General features: G+C 37.8%; 1 protein-coding gene across 1 annotated transcript in view; it reads right to left on the bottom strand.

The window, feature by feature from the left end:
- The window catches only part of LOC138360291 (methyltransferase-like protein 27), a 73,117-nt gene extending 49,946 nt beyond the window's left edge, over positions 1–23,171 (bottom strand). The window contains exons 1-3 of the mRNA XM_069320205.1: positions 23,043–23,171; positions 17,391–17,433; positions 8,784–8,899 (exon numbers count right to left, since the gene is read on the bottom strand). Coding sequence (XP_069176306.1) covers positions 8,784–8,899; positions 17,391–17,433; positions 23,043–23,094 — 211 coding nt within the window. The 5' untranslated portion in view covers positions 23,095–23,171. The remainder of the gene's footprint in view (positions 1–8,783; positions 8,900–17,390; positions 17,434–23,042) is intronic.
- Between the last annotated feature and the right edge of the window lie 1,362 nt (positions 23,172–24,533).

Below are 24,533 nucleotides of genomic sequence, written 5' to 3'. Positions count from 1 at the left end.
TTAAGGATGGTATGATGTACTTGAGTATGGTAGGATGTACTTGAGAATGGTAGGATGTATTTGAGGATGTTAGGATGTACTTGACGATGGGAGAATGTACTTTAAGATAGTAGGATATACTTGAGGATGGAAGGATGTACTTGAGGATGGTAGGTTGTACATGAGGATAGTAGGATGTACTTGAGGATGATAGAATACTTGAGTATGGAATGATGTACCAGAGTATTTTAGGATTTACTAATGGGTGATAGGATGTACCTGAGGATGGTAGGGTGTACTTGAGTATGGTAGGATGTACATGAGGATGAAGGGATGTACTTTTGGATGCTAGGATGTACTTGAGTTTAGTAGGAATTACTTTAAGGATGTAGGATGTACTTGAGGATAGTAGAATGTACTTGAGGACTGTTGGGTGTACTTGAAGATGGTAGGATGTACTTGAAGATAACAAAGTGTTCGTGAGGATTGCAGGACGTATTTGAAAATGGTAGGATGTACTTGAGTATGGTAGAATGTACTTGAGTATAGTAAAATTTACTTGAGTTTTGTAGGCTGTACTTGAGGATGGTAGGATGTACTTGGGTATGGTAGGATGTCCTTTAGTATGGTAGGATGTACTTGAGTATAGAAGGATGTACTTGAGAATGGAAGGATGTTTTTGAGCATGAAGGATGAACTTGATTATTTTATGATGTACTTGAAAATTGTAGGATGTACTCGAGAATGGTTGGATGTACTTGAGTGTGGTAGAATGTACTTAAGTATGGTAGGATGTATTTGAATATGGTAGGATGTACTTGAGTATTGAAGAATGTACTGGAGTATTGTAGGATGTACTTGAGGATGTTAGAATGTATTTGATTGTGGTAGGGTGTAGGTGAGAATGGTAGGGTGTAGGTGAGAATGGTAGGGTGTAGGTGAGGATGGTATGATGTTCTTAAGTGTGGTAGGATGTATTTAAGAATGGTAGGATGTACTTGATTATTGTAAGGTGTACTTGAGGATATTAGAAATATACTTGAGTATGGTAGGATGTACTTGAGGATGGTAGGGTGTACTTGAGGATAGTTGGGTGTACTTGAGGATAGTAGGGTGTACTTGAGGGTGGTAGAGTGTACATGATAATAGTAGGATATATTTGAGGATGGTAGTGGTGTACTTGAGGATGGTAGAATGTACTTGTGGATGTACTTTCTGTGCAATATATAACTCCTATAATAAGATTTCTAGCTTTGTCCTCTAATTCTAGTCATATAGGTTAAGTGTGTGGCTCAGTTTTAATTCCCTCTTTGAGACTACATTTCAAATTTTCCCTTTTTTCAATGTATATTTGTATTTCCAAATATATTGCTAATCCCGATTCTCGTCCATTTTATCTATCTGTGTGAAATAGTGTAAATCCATTATTTGATATTCAGCTAAAAGTTGGTAACATTGCAAGTGTTTTGTACTCTTTCATGTTAATTGTGAGTTGTGTGTGTGTGTGTACTCACCTAATTGTGCTTGCGGGGTTGAGCTCTGGCTCTTTGGTCCCGCCTCTCAACCGTCAATCAACTGGTGTACAGATTCCTGAGCCTATTGGGCTCTATCATATCTACATTTGAAACTGTGAATGGAGTCAGCCTCCACCACATCACTTCCTAATGCATTCCATTTGCTAACTACTCTGACACTGAAAAAGTTCTTTCTAACGTCTCTGTGGCTCATTTGGGTACTCAGCTTCCACCTGTGTCCCCTTGTTCGCGTCCCACCAGTGTTGAAAAGTTCGTCCTTGTTTACCCGGTCGATTCCCCTGAGGATTTTGTAGGTTGTGATCATGTCTCCCCTTACTCTTCTGTCTTCCAGTGTCGTGAGGTGCATTTCCCGCAGCCTTTCCTCATAACTCATGCCTCTTAGTTCTGGGACTAGTCTAGTAGCATACCTTTGGACTTTTTCCAGCTTCGTCTTGTGCTTGACAAGGTACGGGCTCCATGCTGGGGCCGCATACTCCAGGATTGGTCTTACATATGTGGTGTACTGTGTGTGTGTGTGTGTGTGTGTGTGTATGCGAGGTGGTAGGAGCAGGCACTGGCTGGCACAAGCTGCTGACAGCAGTACTTTTCCACAAGGAGCGCCTTGTGTACTGCCGGGCCCACATGAGGTTAGTAAGGATCAGTCTAGGATGTCATAGTCCATATAAGGGCAGTCAAGATGCTACAGTACCAGCCTTCCCCACGTTGGGGTGAGGCTGGATGATTCAATTAGAGACAGCCTTGCACAGACAGAGGGTGACCAGAGAGCTTTCCTCAGGCAATCGCCAATTTGGTGGGTGCCTGTCACTCATCAGAGTGCATCCATCTGAGTCGTAAGGTTAGAGTGTGAGTATTGCTTGTTTTGACCAGGAGTGTCTTAGTGGTGACGAGTGTAGCCTGAACCAGGAAACCACTGTATGGTTGAGGATGGGTGGATTGGTGGATTTCTTGGGTTGACTAATTCAATGTTAAATAGTAATTTTATAAAGTGTTCAAAAGTTTTAGAACTAAGTGTTAAATGACTAAAATGGAGATAATTTGGTATAATAATTGCCTTAGTGTTGAATAGCAATCTTGAGTTGTGTTCATTCATTTTTTAATTAATATTCCATGGCAAAGTATTTATAAGATGATCAGTGATATGGATCTCTCAAGTAAAACTAGAGAAGAGTTAAGACTAGAGATACCTAGATGAACAAGTGAGAGATAACAAGGTGGACCAGTGAGGGATGCACGGGCCACTGAATGAGGGAAGGTGTGGCCTGGTGAGAGGTACCTCGCGCTACCTTCTTTCACCTCACCATTATTTAGTAGAAGTGGAAAATGTGGTAGAACTGGCAGGATGGTGGCAGCATATATTAGAGAGTAATCAACATCAGCTACTCTCTACTCCTTCCTCCTCCTCCTCCTCCTCCTTCCTTCTCCTCTCCTACCTTCACCCTTCCCGCGCGCCCCTCGTGTCCTGTTGGCAGACTGACGAGTTCCCCCTCAACCTTATCTATGTTCCACCTCCTCATCCACTCCTTTCCTTCATCCCTTCCTCCTCCCCTTCTCCTTCTTCATTTACTTTGCTTTACCCTAGGGAGCCGGTCGGCCGAGCGGACAGCACGCTGGACTTGTGATCCTGTGGTCCCGGGCGCCAGCGAGAAACAATGGGCAGAGTTTCTTTCACCCTATGCCCCTGTTACCTAACAGTAAAGTAGGTACCTGGGTGTTAGTCAGCTGTCACGGGCTGCTTCCTGGGGGTGGAGGCCTGGTCGAGGACCGGGCCGCGGTGACACTAAAGCCCCGAAATCATCTCAAGATAACCCTTCTCCACCCGGTGTTACAAGTTCTCTGTTTTCTTCATTCATCTATGTTTCGGTAAGCGCAATAATATCTATTGTTTCTGTGCAGACAAGAGCATTTAAATCGTTTATTTTGTTTCTTAAATTCCTACTGTTCATGTAATATACCCTAAGTGTATTGTTATTTTGAGGCCCTTCTCTTTCCCTGTTCATTTTGTCAATTTGTTTCCCCACAGACACATACTATTATTACCTCCTTTTTCCATATTAATTCCCACACCACTTTCTACTAACAGTTTAAACCCCCCTCCCCCCAAAAAAAATATCCAAACACAGATTCCAACGAGTTTGCAACAGCAACAACCCCAGCCCATCCTGAGCATACATGTCATTCCTTCCATAAAAGTGTTCCCAGTTATCAATGAAGGATATTGCATTTAATTTACAATATTTGTCCAGCTGGCAATTGATATCAAGTGCCTTCAACAACCATTCATTTCCAACTCCCTTTCTTGGAAGAATGCCACATATGATCGGGATTCCTCCCTTGCTCCTAACTAATTCTATGGCTGTCTTTAACTTCTGTATCAGTGCCTCACTCCTAACTCGTTCACCTGCACTGATACATATAAAGGGTTTGTTCCCATTTCGAGCCATAATATCATTCATGTTATTTACTATATCGCCAATTCCAGCTCCCGGATAGCTAACCCTTAATCTGTCCCCCTATCTCTGGGACAAAAAGCTCTATCTAAATAACTCACCTGGGAATCTCCCACAACCAAAATTTGCTTAGGTACTTCCTTTACTTTGTGAGCACTTTGATGGACTTGCGCTTCCTGTGTTGCCTTGACTTTCGTGCGAACTGCAGTCTCCCTACAGCACTCGTCTTCCAGAACGGGGAATAGGTTGGAAGTCTTTATGACATCTGTCAGCGGCTTTGCCAGAGTCTTCTTAAGACCCATGTCCTTTACGACATTCCAAGGCGAAGACTTTCTATTGCTGCTCTCCTCATCTGCTTCCCTTTAACGTTGTTTCGTCTGTCTTAGCTCCTTCATCTGTCGTAGCTCCTCCCGCAGGGAATCCAACACTGCCCTGAGAACTCCACATTGTTCCCTCGCCAGCACTAGTTCACTCACTACACCTTCCATTTTAGAAGTTTACCTTGAGTATGTACTTGAGAAGTGTAGGATGTTCTTGAGTATGGAAAGATGCACTTGAGTATGGTCGGATGTACTTGAGAATGGAAGGATGTACTTGATAATAGAAGGATGTACTTGAGTATGGAAGGAAGTACTTGAGGATGGTACGGTGAACTTAAGGATGGTAGGATGTACTTGAGGATGGTAGCATGTTCTTGAGGATGGTAGGATATACTTGAGGATGGTAGCATGTACTTGAGAATGGTAGCATGTACTTGAGGATGGAAGGATGTACTTAAGTTTTGGAAGGATGTACTTGAGTATGGAAGAATGTACTTGATTATGGTAGGATGTACCTGAGGATGGTAGGATATACATGAGTATGGTAAGAAGTTCTTGAGAATAATAGGATGTACATGAGTATTGTAGGATGTACATAAGTATTGTAGGATAAAGTTGAGGATGGTAAGATGTACTTGGGGATGGTAGGATGTACTTGAAGATTATATAATGTATTTGAGGATGGTAGGATGTACTTGAGTTTGGTAGGGTGTAAGTGAGGATTGCACGATGTACTTGAGTATGGTAGGATGTACTTGAGTATAATAGAATGTGTTTGATGATTGTTGGATGTACTTGAGTATAGTAGAGTGTACTTGAGGATGGTAGGATGTTCTTGAGAATGGTAGGATGTACTTGAGGATAGCAGGATTTATTTGAAAACTGTAGGGTGTACTTCAGGATGGTAGAATCTACTTGAGTATGGTAGAATGTGCTTGAGGATGGTAGGGTGTACCCAAGGATGGTAGGATATATATGAGGATGGTAGAATGTACTTGAGTATGGCAGGATGTACTTCAGGATGGTAGGAATGTACCTGAGGATTGTATGGTGTACATGAGTATTGTAGGGTGAACTTGAGGATGGTAGGATGTAAGTGAGGATGGTTGGATATACTTGAAGATGGTAGGATGTACTTGACGATGGTAGGATGTACTTGAGAATAATAGGATGTACATGAGTATTGTAGGATAAACTTGATGATTATAGGATGTACTTGGGGATGGTAGGATGTCTTTGAAAATTATAGAATGTACTTGAGGATTTTAGGATGTGCTTGAGGATGGAAGATGGATACGTGAGGATGGTAGGATGTACTTGCGAATGGTAGGATGTACTTGAGTATGGTAGGATGTACATGAGTATGCTAGGATATACTTGAGGATGGTAGGATGTACTTGACGATGGTAGGATGCACATGAGTATCGTAGGATGAACTTGATGATGGTAGTGTGTACTTCATGATGGTAGAATGTACTTAAGGATAGTAGGATATATATGTGGATGGTAGGATTTACTTGAGAATAGAAGGATGTACTTTAGTATGGTAAGATGTACTTGAGTATGGTAGGATGTACTTGGGTATGGTAGAATGTGCTTGAGGATGGTAAGGTGTACTTGAAGATGGTAGCATGTACTGGAGTATGGCATGATGTACTTGAGGATGGTAGGATATACTTGAGGATGAAAGCATGTACTTGAGGATAGGAATATTCTTTATATCCTGCTTGATGGGGTTCTGGGAGTTCTTCTACTCTCCAAGCCCGGCCCAAGGCGAGGCTTGACTTGTAAGAGTTTGGTCCACAAGGCTGTTGCTAGGAGCGGCCCGCAGGCCCACATATCCACCCCGTTGTTCCGGCAATATTTCTTATGCTCACTGGGAGGATGTTGAATAACCGTGTACCTCTGATGCTTATACAGTGTTCTATTCTGTTCTATACAGATTCTATTCTGCATTTTCTTCCATATCGTTCAATTTAGTAGGTTGTTATTTTATTGTGTAGATTTGGAACCTGGCCCTTCAGTATTTTCCACGTATATATTTTTTGATATATCTCTCGTCTCCTTTCTAAGGAGTACATTTGGAGAGCTTTGAGATGATCCCAATATTTTAGGTGCTTTATCGTGTCAATGTATGCCGTTTATGCTCTCTGTATTTCCTCTATTTCAGCAGTCTCTCCTGCTCTGAAAGGGAAAGCGACTACTGGTCAGTACTCAAGACGGGACTGCACAAGTGATTTCATGAGTACAACCATTGTGATGGGATCCCTGGATTTTAAAGTTCTCGTAATCCATCCCATCATTTTTCTGGCTGGCGCAATATTTGCTTGGTTTTGCTCCCTAAACGTTAGGTCGTCAGACATCATAATTCCCCAATCCTTCACATGCTGTTTTCCTACTAGGGGGCATATTTGATTGTGTTTTGTACCCTGTATTATGTTTAAGTTCCTCATTTTTACCGTACCTGAGTACCTGGAACTGATCACTGTTAAACATCTTGTTATTGTATGCTGCCCAGTCGAAAACTTCATTAATATCTGCTTGAAGTTTTTCAATGTCTTCAACAGAGGTCATTTTCATGTTTTGTCATCTGCAAATGATGATACGAAGCTGTGACTTGTATTTGAGTCTATATCTGATATGAGAATAAGGGAAAGCAGTGGTGCAAGGACTGTACCCTGAGGTACAGAGCAATTAACTGCGCTTGGACTCAATTTTTATATGATTGACTGTTGCTCTTTGTGTTCTGTTCGACAGAAAACTGAGTATGCAGCGTCCTACTTTACCAGTTATTCCCATTGACCTCATTTTGTGTGCTATCACTACATGGTCACATTTATCGAATGCCTCGCAAAGTCCGTGAATACCACATCTGCATCCTGTTCTCCTTTTAATGCCTCAGTGAACTTGTCGTAATGGTCAAGTAGCTGTGAGAGGCATGATCTCCTCGCTTTAAATCCATGTTGGCCTGGGTTGTGGAGGACATTGATTTCCATGAAACTTGTGATCTGGTTCCTGATCACTCTCTCAAATACTTTTATTATGTGGGATGTTAGTGCAACTGGTCTATAATTCTTTGCCAATGCTTTGCTCACTCCTTTGTGTAAAGGGGCTATGTCTGCTGATTTAAGCACATCTGGTATCTTCCCTGTGTCCACGCGCTTCCTCCACACTATACTAAGTGCCTGTGCTACTGGCACCTTGCATTTCTTTATAAAAATTGAATCCATGAGTATGGAGTATGGTATATATCCATGCTGAGTGCATGGGCATGTTCTCAATTTCCCTTTCAAAATCTGCCATGCTCGTGTTGATATCAGTTATATTTGCAGGAGTTTGGATATCACGCATAAAGAAGTTGTCTGGATCTTCCACTTTCATGCAGTTTTTTGGAGTACTAAGCATGTCCTCAATTTTTTTTTTTAGGATTTCACTAATTTCTTTGTCATCCTCCGTGTATGAACCTTCACTTATACAAATAGATCCAATACTGGCAGTGCTTTTTTTTTTATTTCGAACACACCCCTGTTTAACACAAGGGTGTGTTCTTGCTCCAACCCTGTTCGGCATCTTCTTCGCGATCCTCGTCAAGCATGCCTTTGAAACAACCACAAAAGGCATCTATCTCCGTACAAGATCTGATGGAAAGCTCTATAATCTATCCAGACTCCGAGCAAAGACAAAACAACGTAATAACTCCACACAATAACGTAGCTAATACGTGAAAACAAACGTTGCCTCTGCTTTCAAAAACTTTCCTGGTACGTTGTGACAACCTAAAAGTGTTTGCTGGGCTCTCTCCTCAGCTGCCTGCATGAGGTTCTCCCACACCTGCTACCAGCATGAGGTTCTCCCACACCTGCTGCCTACATGAGGTCCTCCCACACCTGCTGCCAGCATGAGGTCCTCCTACACCTGCTGCCATCCTCAGGCCCTCTCTCCCTGGCTGCCCTCATTACGTCCTCTCTTCCCTAGCATTCTTTGCCTCAATCGGACCAATCAAAGCTCGCCATAATGACACCTGCCTCCATTGGATTAAACACATGACATAACATCAGATCACTGTTGACTGCCATCTTTTTATTCAAAGAAACTACAATTTCCTTCCTTTAGAAAACGTGACACCAACACTAAATGGAACATAATCAAGCAGTTATTAATTAGCTTACTGACTATCAGCACTTGTAAAACAACAATATACACAGACTAAATTTTTTGCTATAAAAACTTGAAAAACATTATTTTTTTTTAAATACCAGTTATAAGTTAGGAAGTTTATTATATAATAATGATAGCATTATTGAACACATGGTTTTATATAAGTTATGGATTTAGATAAGTGAGTGTAGTGACATGAATTTTAGGAAGGCGTTAAGTATCTCTATGTATATTAGCATTTATTTACAATACAGAAGCATTGCAGTATTCACTTAAGGTTCCATACTCTGGATTTTCATACATATTTATATTTATTAAAGACAAAGATGTGGACGGGTTCTCACCTTCAGGAATGGTTGTCGGGTCTTGGCTTATGAACTCCTGATAAATAAGGCTGTACACTCCAGTTTCTGTAAGAATGTTCAACATTCCTTCTGATGGATCCAGGGCATCTATGTTCCTAGAATGTTACTTTCTGTTAAAATTTATGGAATGAATATATGTCAACATTTTCATTTTGAAATATATTTATATTTACATAAATATATAAATATATATATATATATATATATATATATATATATATATATATATATATATATATTAATATATATATTATATTAAATATATATATATATATATATATATATATACCATATATATATATATATATATACATATATATATATATATATATATATATATATACATATATATATATATATATATATATATATGGTGTATATATATATATATATATATATATATATATATATATACAATATATATATATATATATATATATATATATATATATATATATACACCATATATATATATATATATATATATATATATATATATATATATATATATATAAGTATATATATAAGTATATATATAAGTATATATATAAGTATATACATATATATATATATATATATATATATATATAAAAGCATATATATAAGTATATATATATATATATATATATATATATATATATATATATATATATATATATATATATATATATATATATATATATATATATATAAGTATATATATAAGTATATATATATAAATATATATATAAATATAAATATATATATATATATATATATATATATATATATATATATATATATATATATATATATATATATATATATATTTTTATATAAAATTTGTGAGGGTACCACCTCTGGTGCCAATGTGGGGACCCATAGCCTCAGAGAAGAAAATAAAAAGTATTCAAAGGAGACCTTGTGGTTTCTCACTGAACACTAATATTATCTTCTCCTACCACCCCCATTCTTTTGTATGTACACGTATATATATATATATATATATATATATATATATATATATATATATATATATATATATATGTCGTACCTAGTAGCCAGAACTCACTTCTCAGCCTACTATGCAAGGCCCGATTTGCCTAATAAGCCAAATATTCATGAATTAATTTTTTTTTTCGACTACCTAACCTACCTAACCTAACCTAACTTTTTCGGCTACCTAACCTAACCTAACCTATAAAGATAGGTTAGGTTAGGTTAGGTAGGGTTGGTTAGGTTTGGTCATATATCTACGTTAATTTTAACTCCAATAAAAAAAAATTGACCTCATACATAATGAAATGGGTAGCTTTATCATTTCAAAAGAAAAAAAATTGAGAAAATATATTAATTCATGAAAACTTGGCTTATTAGGCAAATAGGGCCTTGCATAGTAGGCTGACAAGTGCGTTCTGGCTACTAGGTGCGACATATATATATATGTATATATATATATATATATATATATATAGCCAAGTTTTCATGAAATAATTTTTTTCGATTACCTAACCTACCTAACCTAACTTTTTCGGCTACCTAACCGAACCTAACCTATAGAGATAGGTTAGGTTAGGTTAGGTAGGGTTGGTTAGGTTCGGCCATATACCTACGTTAATTTTAACTCCAATAAAAAAAAATTGACCTCATACATAATGAAATGGGTAGCTTTATCGTTTAATAAGAAAAAAATTAGAGAAAATATATTAATTCTGGAAAACTTGGCTTATTAGGCAAATTGGGCCTTGCATAGTAGGCTGAGAAGTGCGTTCTGGCTACTAGGTACGACATATATATATATATATATATATATATATATATATATATATATATATATATATATATATATATATATATATATATATATATATATATATATATATATATATATATATGTCGTACCTAATAGCCAGAATGCACTTCTCAGCCTAGTATTCAAGGCCCGATTTGCCTAATAAGCCAAGTTTTCATGAATTAATGTTTTTTCGTCTACCTAACCTACCTAACCTAACCTAACCTAGCTTTTTTTGGCTACCTAACCTAACCTTACCTATAAATATAGGTTAGGTTAGGTTAGGTAGGGTTGGTTAGGTTCGGTCATATATCTACGTTAATTTTAACTCCAATAAAAAAAAATTGACCTCATACATAGAGAAAAGGGTTGCTTTATTATTTCATAAGAAAAAAATTATAGTAAATATATAAATTCAGGAAAACTTGGCTTATTAGGCAAATCTGGCCTTGAATAGTAGGCTGAGAAGTGAGTTCTGGCTACTAGGTACGACATATATATATATATATATATATATATATATATATATATATATATATATATATATATATATATATATATATATATATATATATATGTCGTACCTAGTAGCCAGAACGCACTTCTCAGCCTACTATGCAAGGCCCAATTTGCCTAATAAACCAAGTTTTTTTGAATTAATATATTTTCTCAATTTTTTTCTTATGAAATGATAAAGCTACCCATTTCATTATGTATGAGGTCAATTTTTTTTATTGGAGTTAAAATTAACGTAGATATATGACCGAACCTAACCAACCCTACCTAACCTAACCTAACCTATCTTTATAGGTTAGGTTAGGTTAGGTAGCCGAAAAAGTTAGGTTAGGTTAGGTTAGGTAGGTTAGGTAGTCGAAAAACAATTAATTCATGAAAACTTGGCTTATTAGGCAAATCGGGAATTGAATATTAGGCTGAGAAGTGCGTTCTGGCTACTAGGTACGACATATATATATATAGTGTCAGACCACGAAGGAAAATTGAATATACGAAATTAATTAAGAGTTAATTTACAAAAGTACTTAAGGAAATTCCTGTTTCAATTTTCCTCCGTGGTCTGAAACTGTCACATTTTTAATCACGTGTTTATTTTCTTGATACACACACACACACACCAATATATATATATATATATATATATATATATATATATATATATATATATATATATATATATATATATATATATATATATATATATATATATAATATATATATATATATATATATATGTATATAATATATATATATATATATATATATATATATATATATATATATATATATATATATATATATACTATTAGTATATTTTGGTAGCAGTCTTTCCTGTAGACATATATTATTAAATATGACCGAAAAAGTAAGATTAATAATTCTAACACGAATTTTCTCAATCTTTCGTACATTATGCTTCACTGTTGGAGGTAAATCAAAAATCACTTCTCCAAAATTCATTTTTATTTCTAGTCTGACGCGACACGGGCGCGTTTCGTAAAACTTATTACATTTTCAAAGACTTCACAAATACACAACTGATTAGAACTTACGTCTCTCTGATATTATATCTACATTTGAGTGAGGTGGGAAGGGTGATGTGGCATTAACACAAGACAGAACAGGAGGGGATATTAATAGGGTATTAAAAGTATCAACACAAGACAGAACAGAAACAATGGGTATTGAATAGAAGTGTTTGTAGAAAGCCTATTGGTCCATATTTCTTGATGCTTCTATATTGGAGCGGAGTCTTGAGGTGGGTAGAATATAGTTGTGCAATAATTGGCTGTTGATTGCTGGTGTTGACTTCTTGATGTGTAATGCCTCGCAAACGTCAAGCCGCCTGCTATCGCTGTATCTATCGATGATTTCTGTTTTGTTTACTAGGATTTCTCTGGCGATGGTTTGGTTATGGGAAGAGATTATATGTTCCTTAATGGAGCCCTGTTGCTTATGCATCGTTAAACGCCTAGAAAGAGATGTTGTTGTCTTGCCTATATACTGGGTTTTTTGGAGCTTACAGTCCCCAAGTGGGCATTTGAAGGCATAGACGACGTTAGTCTCTTTTAAAGCGTTCTGTTTTGTGTCTGGAGAGTTTCTCATGAGTAGGCTGGCCGTTTTTCTGGTTTTATAGTAAATCATCAGTTGTATCCTCTGATTTTTGTCTGTAGGGATAACGTTTCTATTAACAATATCTTTCAGGACCCTTTCCTCCGTTTTATGAGCTGTGGAAAAGAAGTTCCTGTAAAATAGTCTAATAGGGGGTATAGGTGTTGTGTTAGTTGTCTCTTCAGAGGAGAGACAAGAAGAGAAGACAACTAACACAACACCTATACCCCCTATTAGACTATTTTACAGGAACTTCTTTTCCACAGCTCATAAACGGAGGAAAGGGTCCTGAAAGATATTGTTAATAGAAACGTTATCCCTACAGACAAAAATCAGAGGATACAACTGATGATTTACTATAAAACCAGAAAAACGGCCAGCCTACTCATGAGAAACTCTCCAGACACAAAACAGAACGCTTTAAAAGAGACTAACGTCGTCTATGCCTTCAAATGCCCACTTGGGGACTGTAAGCTCCAAAAAACCCAGTATATAGGCAAGACAACAACATCTCTTTCTAGGCGTTTAACGATGCATAAGCAACAGGGCTCCATTAAGGAACATATAATCTCTTCCCATAACCAAACCATCGCCAGAGAAATCCTAGTAAACAACACAGAAATCATCGATAGATACAGCGATAGCAGGCGGCTTGACGTTTGCGAGGCACTACACATCAAGAAGTCAACACCAGCAATCAACAGCCAATTATTGCACAACTATATTCTACCCACCTCAAGACTCCGCTCCAATATAGAAGCATCAAGAAATATGGACCAATAGGCTTTCTACAAACACTTCTATTCAATACCCACTGTTTCTGTTCTGTCTTGTGTTGATACTTTTAATACCCTATTAATATCCCCTCCTGTTCTGTCTTGTGTTAATGCCACATCACCCTTCCCACCTCACTCAAATGTAGATATAATATCAGAGAGACGTAAGTTCTAATCAGTTGTGTATTTGTGAAGTCTTTGAAAATGTAATAAGTTTTACGAAACGCGCCCGTGTCGCGTCAGACTAGAAATAAAAATGAATTTTGGAGAAGTGATTTTTGATTTACCTCCAACAGTGAAGCATAATGTACGAAAGATTGAGAAAATTCGTGTTAGAATTATTAATCTTACTTTTTCGGTCATATTTAATAATATATATATATACATATATATATATATATATATATATATATATATATATATATATATATATATATATATATATATATATATATATATATATATATATATGTCGTACCTAGTAGCCAGAACGCACTTCTCAGCCTATTATGCAAGGCCCGATTTGCCTAATAAGCCAAGTTTTCCTGAATTAATATATTTTCTCTAATTTTTTTCTAATGAAATGATAAAGCTACCCATTATATTATGTATGAGGTCAATTTTTTTTATTGGAGTTAAAATGAACGTAGATATATCACCGAACCTAACCAACCCTACCTAACCTAACCTAACCTATCTTTATAGGTTAGGTTAGGTTAGGTAGCCGAAAAAGTTAGGTTAGGTTAGGTTAGGTAGGTTAGGTAGTCGAAAAACAATTAATTCATGAAAACTTGGCTTATTAGGCAAATCGGGCCTTGCATAGTAGGCTGAGAAGTGCGTTCTGGCTACTAGGTACGACATATATATATATATATATATATATATATATATATATATATATATATATATATATATATATATATATATATATATATATATATATATATATATATATATATATATATATATATATATGTCGTACCTAGTAGCCAGAACGCACTTCTCAGCCTACTATACAAGGCCCAATTTGCCTAATAAGCCAAGTTTTTTGAATTAATATATTTTCTCTAATTTTTTTCTTATGAAATGATAAAGCTACCCATTTCATTATGTATGAGGTAAATTTTTTTTTATTGGAGTTAAAATTAACGTAGATATATGACCGAACCTAACCAACCCTACCTAACCTAACCTAACCTATCTTTATAGGTTAGGTTAGGTTAGGTAGCCGAAAAAGTTAGGTTAGGTTAGGTTAGGTAGTCGAAAAACAATTAATTCATGAAAACTTGGCTTATTAGGCAAATCGGGCCCTGAATAGTAGGCTGAGAAGTGCGTTCTGGCTACTAGGTACGACATATATATATATATATATATATATATATATATATATATATATATATATATATATATATATATATATATATATATATATATATATATATGTCGTACCTAGTAGCCAGAACGCACTTCTCAGCATACTATGCAATGCCCGATTTGCCTAATAAGCCAAGTTTTCATGAATTAATATATTTTCTCTAATTTTTTTCTCATGAAATGATAAAGCTACCCATTTCATTATGTATGAGGTTAATTTTTTTTATTAGAGTTAAGTTTAACGTAGATATATGACTGAACCTAACCAACCCTACCTAACCTAACCTAACCTATCTTTATAGGTTAGGTTGGGTTAGGTAGCTCCAATATAGAAGCATCAAGAAATATGGACCAATAGGCTTTCTACAAACACTTCTATTCAATATCCATTGTTTCGTGTTCTGTCTTGTGTTGATGAAATTAATACCCTATTAATACTCTTGTTCTGTCTTGTGTTGATGAAATTAATACCCTATTAATACCACATCTTGTTCTGTCTTGTGTTAATGCCACATCACCCCTTCCACCTCACTCAAATGTAGATATAAAATCGGAGATGCGTAAGTTCTATTCAGTTGTGTATTTGTGAACTAAAGTCTTTGAAAATGTAATAAGTTTTACGAAACGCGCTCGTGTCGCGTCAGACTAGAAATAAAAATGAATTTTGGAGAATTGATTTTTGATTTACCTCCAACAGTGAAACGAAATGTACGAAAGATTGAGAAAATTCGTGTTAGAATTATTAATCTTACTTTTTCGGTCATATTTAATAATATATATATATATATATATATATATATATATATATATATATATATATATATATATATATATATATATATATATGTCTGAAAAGCTATTTGAACCACTTCCCCGCCGGCAACTCGGATGGTAATCTTGGGAGTATGGGTTCGAATCACTTCTGGGGTGTGAGTTTTTAGACGCATATAGTCCTGGGGACCATTCAGGCTTGTTCGCATATATATATATATATATATATATATATATATATATATATATATATATATATATATATATGTATATATATATATATATATATATATATATATATATATATATATATATATATATATATATATATATATATATATATATTGTGACGGGAAAGTGTTGGAGTGTTGATGTTCGGCAGTCCTCCAATGGCAGGTGTCATGGTCTGGTCACACTTAAAACAAAAATATAGACGGCTTGCCTGTTGTCTGTGGTAAGTGAGAGGGAGGAACACGAAAAAAACACAAAGTATGAACAATGAAACTTTAATATATTTACTTTAAACATAAATGAAAATAAAGACAAATCTCGGGGAATTAAAAATTCAACGAAATAATAAAGAAAAGGCAAAGACAATGTGAGACACAATAATATAAAGGTAATATAATAAAATTGTGCTGAGAATATCGGCTATGGCTGAAACCTCCCTTTGTATACGAGCTAATGAGCTAGTATGCCAGAGAGAGATATCAACGCTAAGAGCACAAAGAATATTCTGAAGTTGATAGCTGGTCAGGCTCAGAAGTCGACTCGGGTAGAGGAGCTGAGGTGCGGTGTGCAGGTGCGCGGCTGGCGAGTCACCAATCAGAAGCAGGCAAGCTGGTGAAGGGTAGTTAGCTGGTTTGATGACGAGCTGGCGTGTGGAGGGTGTATGGAGTGGGGGGATCTTGGTACGTTTTGCCTCCTGGTCAAAACGTTTTGTGCTACTGGTGACGTATTTTGAATGTAGTATCTTATACTTGTATATTTGGACGTAACTTGAAGTAGGGAAGAGCAGGCTCAATCTCTCTTGAAAGAGATTATCGTCACAATATATACGACATATGTCATCATATTTCAGAAACGTTATTGTGACTCATCGTCTGCATATATTTTGTATTACTGAATTAGCCGACATTCTATTAAATCACAAATGAGACCGAAAGACCTAACGTAACCTAACCAGTTCAAACAATGCCACACACTATGCTAGAACTAATATTGACACCTAATGGGGCTATACTAGGCCTAAGAATGTTTAAGTTGGGTTTTAGTTTTGTCTTCCAAATTAATCGGACAAAATTTTAACTTTTTAGGGCTAACAGTACATTTTATTACATTTAAGCAAGTAGTGACTATAAGTATTATCATTTTATGAGAATGAGTTGTCAAATGTAAGAAAAATGTTCACTAGTGGATATAAACTAGGTGTTACAAATATAAACTATGCAAGCAACTAAATAATAAATTTCAGTTTGATAAATTTCGATTTAAAACATATATTAGGGAACACTGGCCAGGAACTTTAAATTCATTATTATGGAACAAGTTACTATGTAATGTCACACAGACAAACACACTAGATTTTTTGAAGGTTTTGTTAGACAATATATGAATGTGAGTTGTTGGAAATAAATACGACCAGCCTAGCATTGTCCTTCAATCTTATCGAGCCCAGGACGTTTTCATTGTAAACCAACTATGCACTCCGCGACAGATGTATTAATCAGAAGGGATTGTCTGGTACAATTCTCCCATTATACTCACGTGAATCCTTTCTTGTGTAGCTTGAGGCCGACGCCGCCGGTACCTGTGGAATATATTCCACTCTCTAGTAAATTAATCATTAATGAAATTATTAATGATTAATTAAAGTAAGAGACAAGAATATTATTATGAATTAAGAGACAAGAATATTATTATAAAGTAAGAGACAAGAATATTATTATGAAATAAGAGACAAGAATATTATTATGAAGTAAGACACAAGAATATTATTATGAAGTAAGAGACAAGAATATTATTATGAAGCAAGACACAAGAATACTATTATGAAGTAAGAGACTAGATTAGTATTATGAAGTAAGAGACAAGAATATTTTTATAAAGTAAGAGACAAGAATATTATTAAGTAAGAGGCGAGAATATTATTATGAAGTAAGAGACAAGAATATTATTAAGTAAGAGGCGAGAATATTATTATGAAGTAAGAGACAAGAATATTATTATGAAGCAAGACACAAGAATACTATTATGAAGTAAGAGGCGAGAATATTGTTATGAAGTAAGCGACAAGAATATTATGTTGAAGTAAGAGACAAGAATAATATAACTAGGCTTATTATTGTATTGTTTTAATAATTTTGCCAATTATATAAATAGTGTTTATTTCATTATGCACGACTAGTACTAATAAAAGTGCAAATAACGTTTGAATCTTTTCTGTCTACAGAGAATACACATGATTTGAAATGAAAGGAAAAAGATTGTTTTCAAATGTGTGATACGCTTTTAATAGCTGCATATTTATCATTTACTATTGGGTAAATTCCCATATCGCTTCCTTTATTTCTTTTCTAAACCAAATCTAGTGCACGTTTATATAACCATCAAATAATATATTTCTTAATCTAAAAATAGTTTTTATACCAACCCTGAAATGAGTTACTTCAAGATAAGTGTTAACCAACTACCGTTTATTATATCATGATAAGCCACTGAGAAGCATGAAGCATATATCAGTGAGAAGCATGAAGCATATGTCAGTGAGAAGCAATGCACATATTAAATTAAGAGCACACACGAAATTTGTAAGAGGAATTTTTATATTCTTAGAAATCAAAATGTTGAAAACTATTGATTTATAATAGCTTAGAAATATGTAGTGAAGAAAAAGGAAATATTGTCAATTAAAATTTAATTGGATTAGGCTACGCTCTAGCAGGCCTAGGAATACATTGTAATATCAAGTGTTTCAATGTAGATACCAAATACATCAGTAATAAGATAATTTAACAGCATAGCTAGATTGTTTGGATGTAGCAATTCATAGGGAAAATTGCACTGTTACGACAAAGAGATTATAACAAATACATAACAGAAAAAATATATATATTTGAAATGACAAATGTAGCCATGCATTGTATTTAAAAAAGACAGATTCATAATGAAAAAACTGGAGTTTATGTAAATGTTTCTGTTGTATATTGGCTTGTGGACCATTTAACTCTTAAACTGTGCAAGGCATATATATACGATAGGGCATATCACTCTGTTTGTTAAATTTACTGAAACGCTTTCCAAAGTTTTTTGCATAATCTAACTGGCAAATGCCCCAACTTTGTCTAAATGATCACCAACGTAACTTGAAAACCAAGAAAATTTAAAATAATTATAAAATTTAATATTAAAAATTTAAAATTTTAAAATCAGCTGTAAAAATATTAATAAAATATTAAAATAATAGGCCAGTTGGCCCGCTGGTCAGGGTAGGCCAGTTGACCCGATTGTCATGGTAGGCCAGTTGGCCCGCTGGTCAGGGTAGGCCAGTTGAACCGATTGTCAGGGTAGGCCAGTTGGTCTCCTGGTCAGGGTAGGACAGTTGGCTCCCTGGTCAGGGTAGGCCAGTTGGCCCCCTGGTCAGGGTAGGCCAGTTGGCCCCTGGTCAGGGTAGGCCAGTTGGCCCCCTGGTCAGGGTAGGCCAGTTGGCCCCCTGGTCAGGGTAGGCCAGTTGGCCCCTTGGTCAGGGTAGGCCAGTTGGCCCCCTGGTTAGGGTAGGACAGTTGGCCCGCTGGTCAGGGTAGGCCAGTTGGCTCACTGGTCAGGGTAGGCCAGTTGGACCCCTGGTCAGGGTAGGCCAGTTGGCTCACTGGTCAGGGTAGGTCAGTTGGCCCCTTGGTCATGGTAGGACAGTTGGCCCCCTGGTCAGGGTAGGCCAGTTGGCTCCCTGGTCAGGGTAGGCCAGTTGGCCCCTTGGTCAGGGTAGGCAAGTTGGCCCCCTGGTCAGGGTAGGCCAGTTGGCCCCCTGGTCAGGGTAGGCCAGTTGGCTCACTGGTCAGGGTAGGCCAGTTGGACCCCTGGTCAGGGTAGGCCAGTTGGCCCCCTAGTCAGGGTAGGACAGTTGGCCCCCTGGTCAGGGTAGGCCAGTTGGCCCCCTGGTCAGGGTAGGCCAGTTGGCCCCCTGGTCAGGGTAGGCCAGTTGGCCCCCTGGTCAGGGTAGGCCAGTTGGCTCACTGGTCAGGCTAGGCCAGTTGGCCCCCTGGTCAGGGTAGGCCAGTTGGCTCACTGGTCAGAGTAGGCCAGTTGGCTCCCTGGTCAGGGTAGGCCAGTTGAACCGATTGTCAGGGTAGGCCAGTTGGCTCACTGGTCAGTGTAGGCCAGTTGGCCCCCTGGTCAGGGTAGGCCAGTTGGGCCGCTGGTCAGGGTAGGCCAGTTGGCTCACTGGTCAGGCTAGGCCAGTTGGCCCCCTGGTCAGGGTAGGCCAGTTGGCTTCCTGGTCAGGGTAGGCCAGTTGGCTTCCTGGTCAGGGTAGGCCAGTTGGCCCCCTGGTCAGGGTAGGCCAGTTGGCTTCCTGGTCAGGGTAGGCCAGTTGGCCCCCTGGTCAGGGTAGGCCAGTTGGCCCCCTGGTCAGGGTAGGCCAGTTGGCTCACTGGTCAGGGTAGGCCAGTTGGACCCCTGGTCAGGGTAGGCCAGTTGGCTCACTGGTCAGGGTAGGCCAGTTGGCCCTCTGGTCAGGGTAGGCCAGTTGGCTCACTGGTCAGAGTAGGCCAGTTGGCCCCCTGGTCAGGGTAGGCCAGTTGGCCCCCTGGTCAGGGTAGGCCAGTTGGCTCACTGGTCAGGGTAGGCCAGTTGGCCCCCTGGTCAGGGTAGGCCAGTTGGCCCCCTGGTCAGGGTAGGCCAGTTGGCTCACTGGTCAGGGTAGGACAGTTGGCCCCCTGGTCAGGGTAGGCCAGTTGGCCCCCTGGTCAGGGTAGGCCAGTTGGCCCTCTGGTCAGGGTAGGCCAGTTGGCTCACTGGTCAGGGTAGGACAGTTGGCCCGCTGGTCAGGGTAGGCCAGTTGGCTCACTGGTCAGGGTAGGCCAGTTGGCCCGCTGGTCAGGGTAGGCCAGTTGGCCCCCTGGTCAGGGTAGGCCAGTTGGACCCCTGGTCAGGGTAGGTCAGTTGGCCCCCTGGTCAGGGTAGGACAGTTGGCCCCCTGGTCAGGGTAGGCCAGTTGGCTCCCTGGTCAGGGTAGGCCAGTTGGACCCCTGGTCAGGGTAGGCCAGTTGGCTCACTAGTCAGGATACGACAGTTTGCCCGCTGGTTAGGGTAGGCCAGTTGGCCCCCTGGTCAGGGTAGGCCAGTTGTGCAGATTCTTGCTTATGTCGGTATTGTGGAGCTCGATACATACACCACATCGTTCCGGGCCTCTGCAGCCATCTTTGTGGTGGCCGAAGCGCTGACATCTGTAACAGCGCATGGGTTCTGGGTTGTACAGTCTCAGCCTGAATTAACCATAGATCCCAACACTCAGAGTATTGGGATCTATGGTCAATTCGCGTATCAAACTCAACATTAATCTGACGAAAGCAGCTGCATTAGGTTCACATTTCACCGCGACTACAATGATTAGAAAAGCTGTTGAGGAATGGGACTCATTAGTGAGCATTTTGCATCTACATCCGCCACCAAGATAATGTTAATAAAACAAGATTAAAACCATTGCACTAAAACAGAAGCGATAAATAAGCAGGGAAAAAGGAGAAGTCCTCTCCTCCATTTTAAACTTAGACCCAAATATCACAGGAAAAAAGTTATCATGTATAACCAAACTCAATTACGGGTTCACCACAGCCCGTGCTACAATTATACTTCGTCATGAGTAGCTAAATCTGAAACAACAACAACATTCCCTCATCACAATCGACTTGAGAATGGTCCTGGACGGACCGAAACGACGTCGTCTCTTCATTTTCTAGTGTGTAGATTGGTCAACATACTTCAGCCACGTTATAGTGACTCATCGCCTGCATCTGAATCTAAGTCACATATATTATGAATAACCGAGGTCCCAGGACACAGCCCTGAGGCACTCCACTTACAACATTTTCCCAGTCAACCCCATTTATACTAACTCTCTGTTTCCTTTGGTATAACCATGTCTTAATCCATCTTAATATAGCACCCCCAATACCATGAGCCTCTATCTTTTTAATCAGTCTTTCATGGGGGACTGTATCAAAAACTTTACTATAGTCAAGGTACACAACATCACAAACCTTACCACTATCAACTGCCTCAACTATGCTGGAAACAAATGATAGCAAATTTGTTAAACTTGAACGGCTATTTATAAAACCATGTTGTGAATCATTTATTAATTTATGTTTTTCAAGATGAAGACGAATGTTATTTGCAATTATCGATTTAAGCAACTTTCCAACAATAAATGTTAGGCTAATTGGCCGATAATTTGACGCAAGTGATCTACTTTCTTAAAAATTGGTACCACATTAGCAACCTTCCATGACCCTGGCACTTTGTCTGACTCTAATGATTTATTAAATATGGTAGACAGTGGAAAGCTCCTCTTTGCATTCTTAAAGAACCCTGGCAAACACTTCATCCGGCCCTGGGGATTTGTTTGGTTTGAGTTTCACTATTTGTTTAATAACATCATCCTTGGTAGCTGTTGAACTAGTCAACCTGTCCTCGTTCCCACCCACATTGACTTGTTCGGCTGAAGGCATAGAGTTAAGTTCCTCCTTAGTAAATACAGAGATAAAATATTTATTAAAAATACTACTCATCTCTTCGTCATTATTTATTATCTGACCTGTCTCGGTTTTTAATGAACCTATCCTTTCCCAAGCCTTTGTTCGATTTAACTTAAAAAAACTTTAGGATTTACCTTTGCTTGGCCTGCTATACGAACTTCATAGTTCATTTTTGCCCTTCTTATATTTATTTTAACATTTCTAACCAGTTGTACGAATTCTTGTTTTAAACTATCTTCCCCATTTTTAATCCTTTTGTACCAAGCTCTTTTTCTACCTATAAGATTCTTCAGATTCTTTGTTATCCATTTCGGGTAATTAGTATTCGATCTATTCAATTTCATAGGTATACTGCATTCCTTTGCTTTGCTTAGAATATTTTTAAATAAGTTATATTATATTTTGAATCCATATCAAAATATGTGGATTATTCTCATTCATTTGTAAGATAACGTCATTACTATTATCAACCAGACCATAATAGACCATAACCAATATCCAGTTGACCATATCCTGGACATGGTCTTCAGGATACAGAGACAACGTTGGGTCTCACCCATACCTAAGACCCATAACTTATTTTCCCTAATTTTATTTTGTTTAAGATTAATTATTTTAGCATTTAAGTAATTTATCTTTATGTTGAAGGCAAATTGTACTGTACCTGCGGCAATGTCCATCACTCGGACGTGTTGACGGCGGTCCTCTGGGACCATCTGAGCCACGTAGTCAGCAGCGATCACGTGTCCTCTATAACCCGTACAGACCAATACCTGGCCAAGAGAAGAATATCACCTTTCTGAGATGCGTCATAGTTATTATTATAATACCTATAAGTAATTGACCATAAATATCTTGTATGAAAGGTAAAAACACGAAATATCTCAATTTATATTCCTCTGAGGTTATAATTATATTCGTATAAATATTGTAACAAGATATTGGTAATTTTAATGCATATAAGGAATTTACGAGCAATCCTATTGCTTTGATGTGTTAAACTGCTCCTAGTGTTCATAGATTAATGACACCTGACATCCCATTATTTACTAGGAGACATTCTTGTAAACGTTTACCTGTTCTGTATTTATTTGTATTGTTGTATTTTCTAATCCTTCTGGATTCACTTTAAGTTTATACTCATTCGATGTTCAAATGTTCAGTTATCATACGAGTAATATTGAGGTTTAACATCACACCTACACACTGGAGTTCAGTGAGATGGTTGGACGCAGCTAATGTTGGGTCAGTATTTAAAGTTATGAAGACAGTCCTGGGGGGTTAAACTATAGGCATGTCCCTCATATATTTTACATGCAAGATGATATATAATACCGTAACTCAGAGGATGGGAGAACAAATAATGAAAAGATACTATATAGTACAATACTACACATTTATGTGGATATCTTGTCACCTGAACTTTATATATATATATGCTAGTAAAGATGACAGAGATCAGACAAGACAGAGTGGTCAGACTCTACAGACACGACACAGAGAGTGGACAGACTGTACAGACACGACACAGAGTGGACAGACTGTACAGACACGACACACAGAGTGGACAGACTGTACAGACACGACACACAGAGTGGACAGACTGTACAGACAAGACACACAGAGTGGACAGACTGTACAGACACGACACACAGAGTGGACAGACTGTACAGACACGACACACAGAGTGGACAGACTGTACAGACACGACACACAGAGTGGACAGACTGTACAGACAAGACAGAGTGGACAGACTGTATATGTGTGTAGTCTAAACCCTTGGACACAGTAGCCAGAGGACAATAGCGCACAAGGTAGACAAACCAGCAGGAGAGTCAGGGAAGGTACTTCAGTTAGTAAAGGAACATCTTAACAAAATATTAATAAATATAGTGGGATATAAAACTAAAGTTTTAAGATGTTATCAGGTGAGTCCCAATGGGATCATAGTGCAAATCTTACTTCTGAGTTATGCAAATGATATTCCCCAATAGATGGATCTTTTCCTCCGTAATGCTTTCTGATAATGAGATATGTTGTGGAAGACTGAAAAAAAATTACGAAGTGTAATTTATTAACTGAAAGAATGATGCATTACGTTACCACTCAAGCAAGTGCAAAACAACGCAACTGTGTGCTTGGAATCTGAGGTTTC

This window comes from Procambarus clarkii, unplaced genomic scaffold (genome assembly GCF_040958095.1).
Source record: "Procambarus clarkii isolate CNS0578487 unplaced genomic scaffold, FALCON_Pclarkii_2.0 HiC_scaffold_106, whole genome shotgun sequence".
Classification (NCBI taxonomy): Eukaryota; Metazoa; Arthropoda; class Malacostraca; order Decapoda; family Cambaridae; genus Procambarus; species Procambarus clarkii.
Note: the sequence above shows the minus strand (reverse complement) of the source record. Positions and strands in the feature narration are given on the sequence as shown.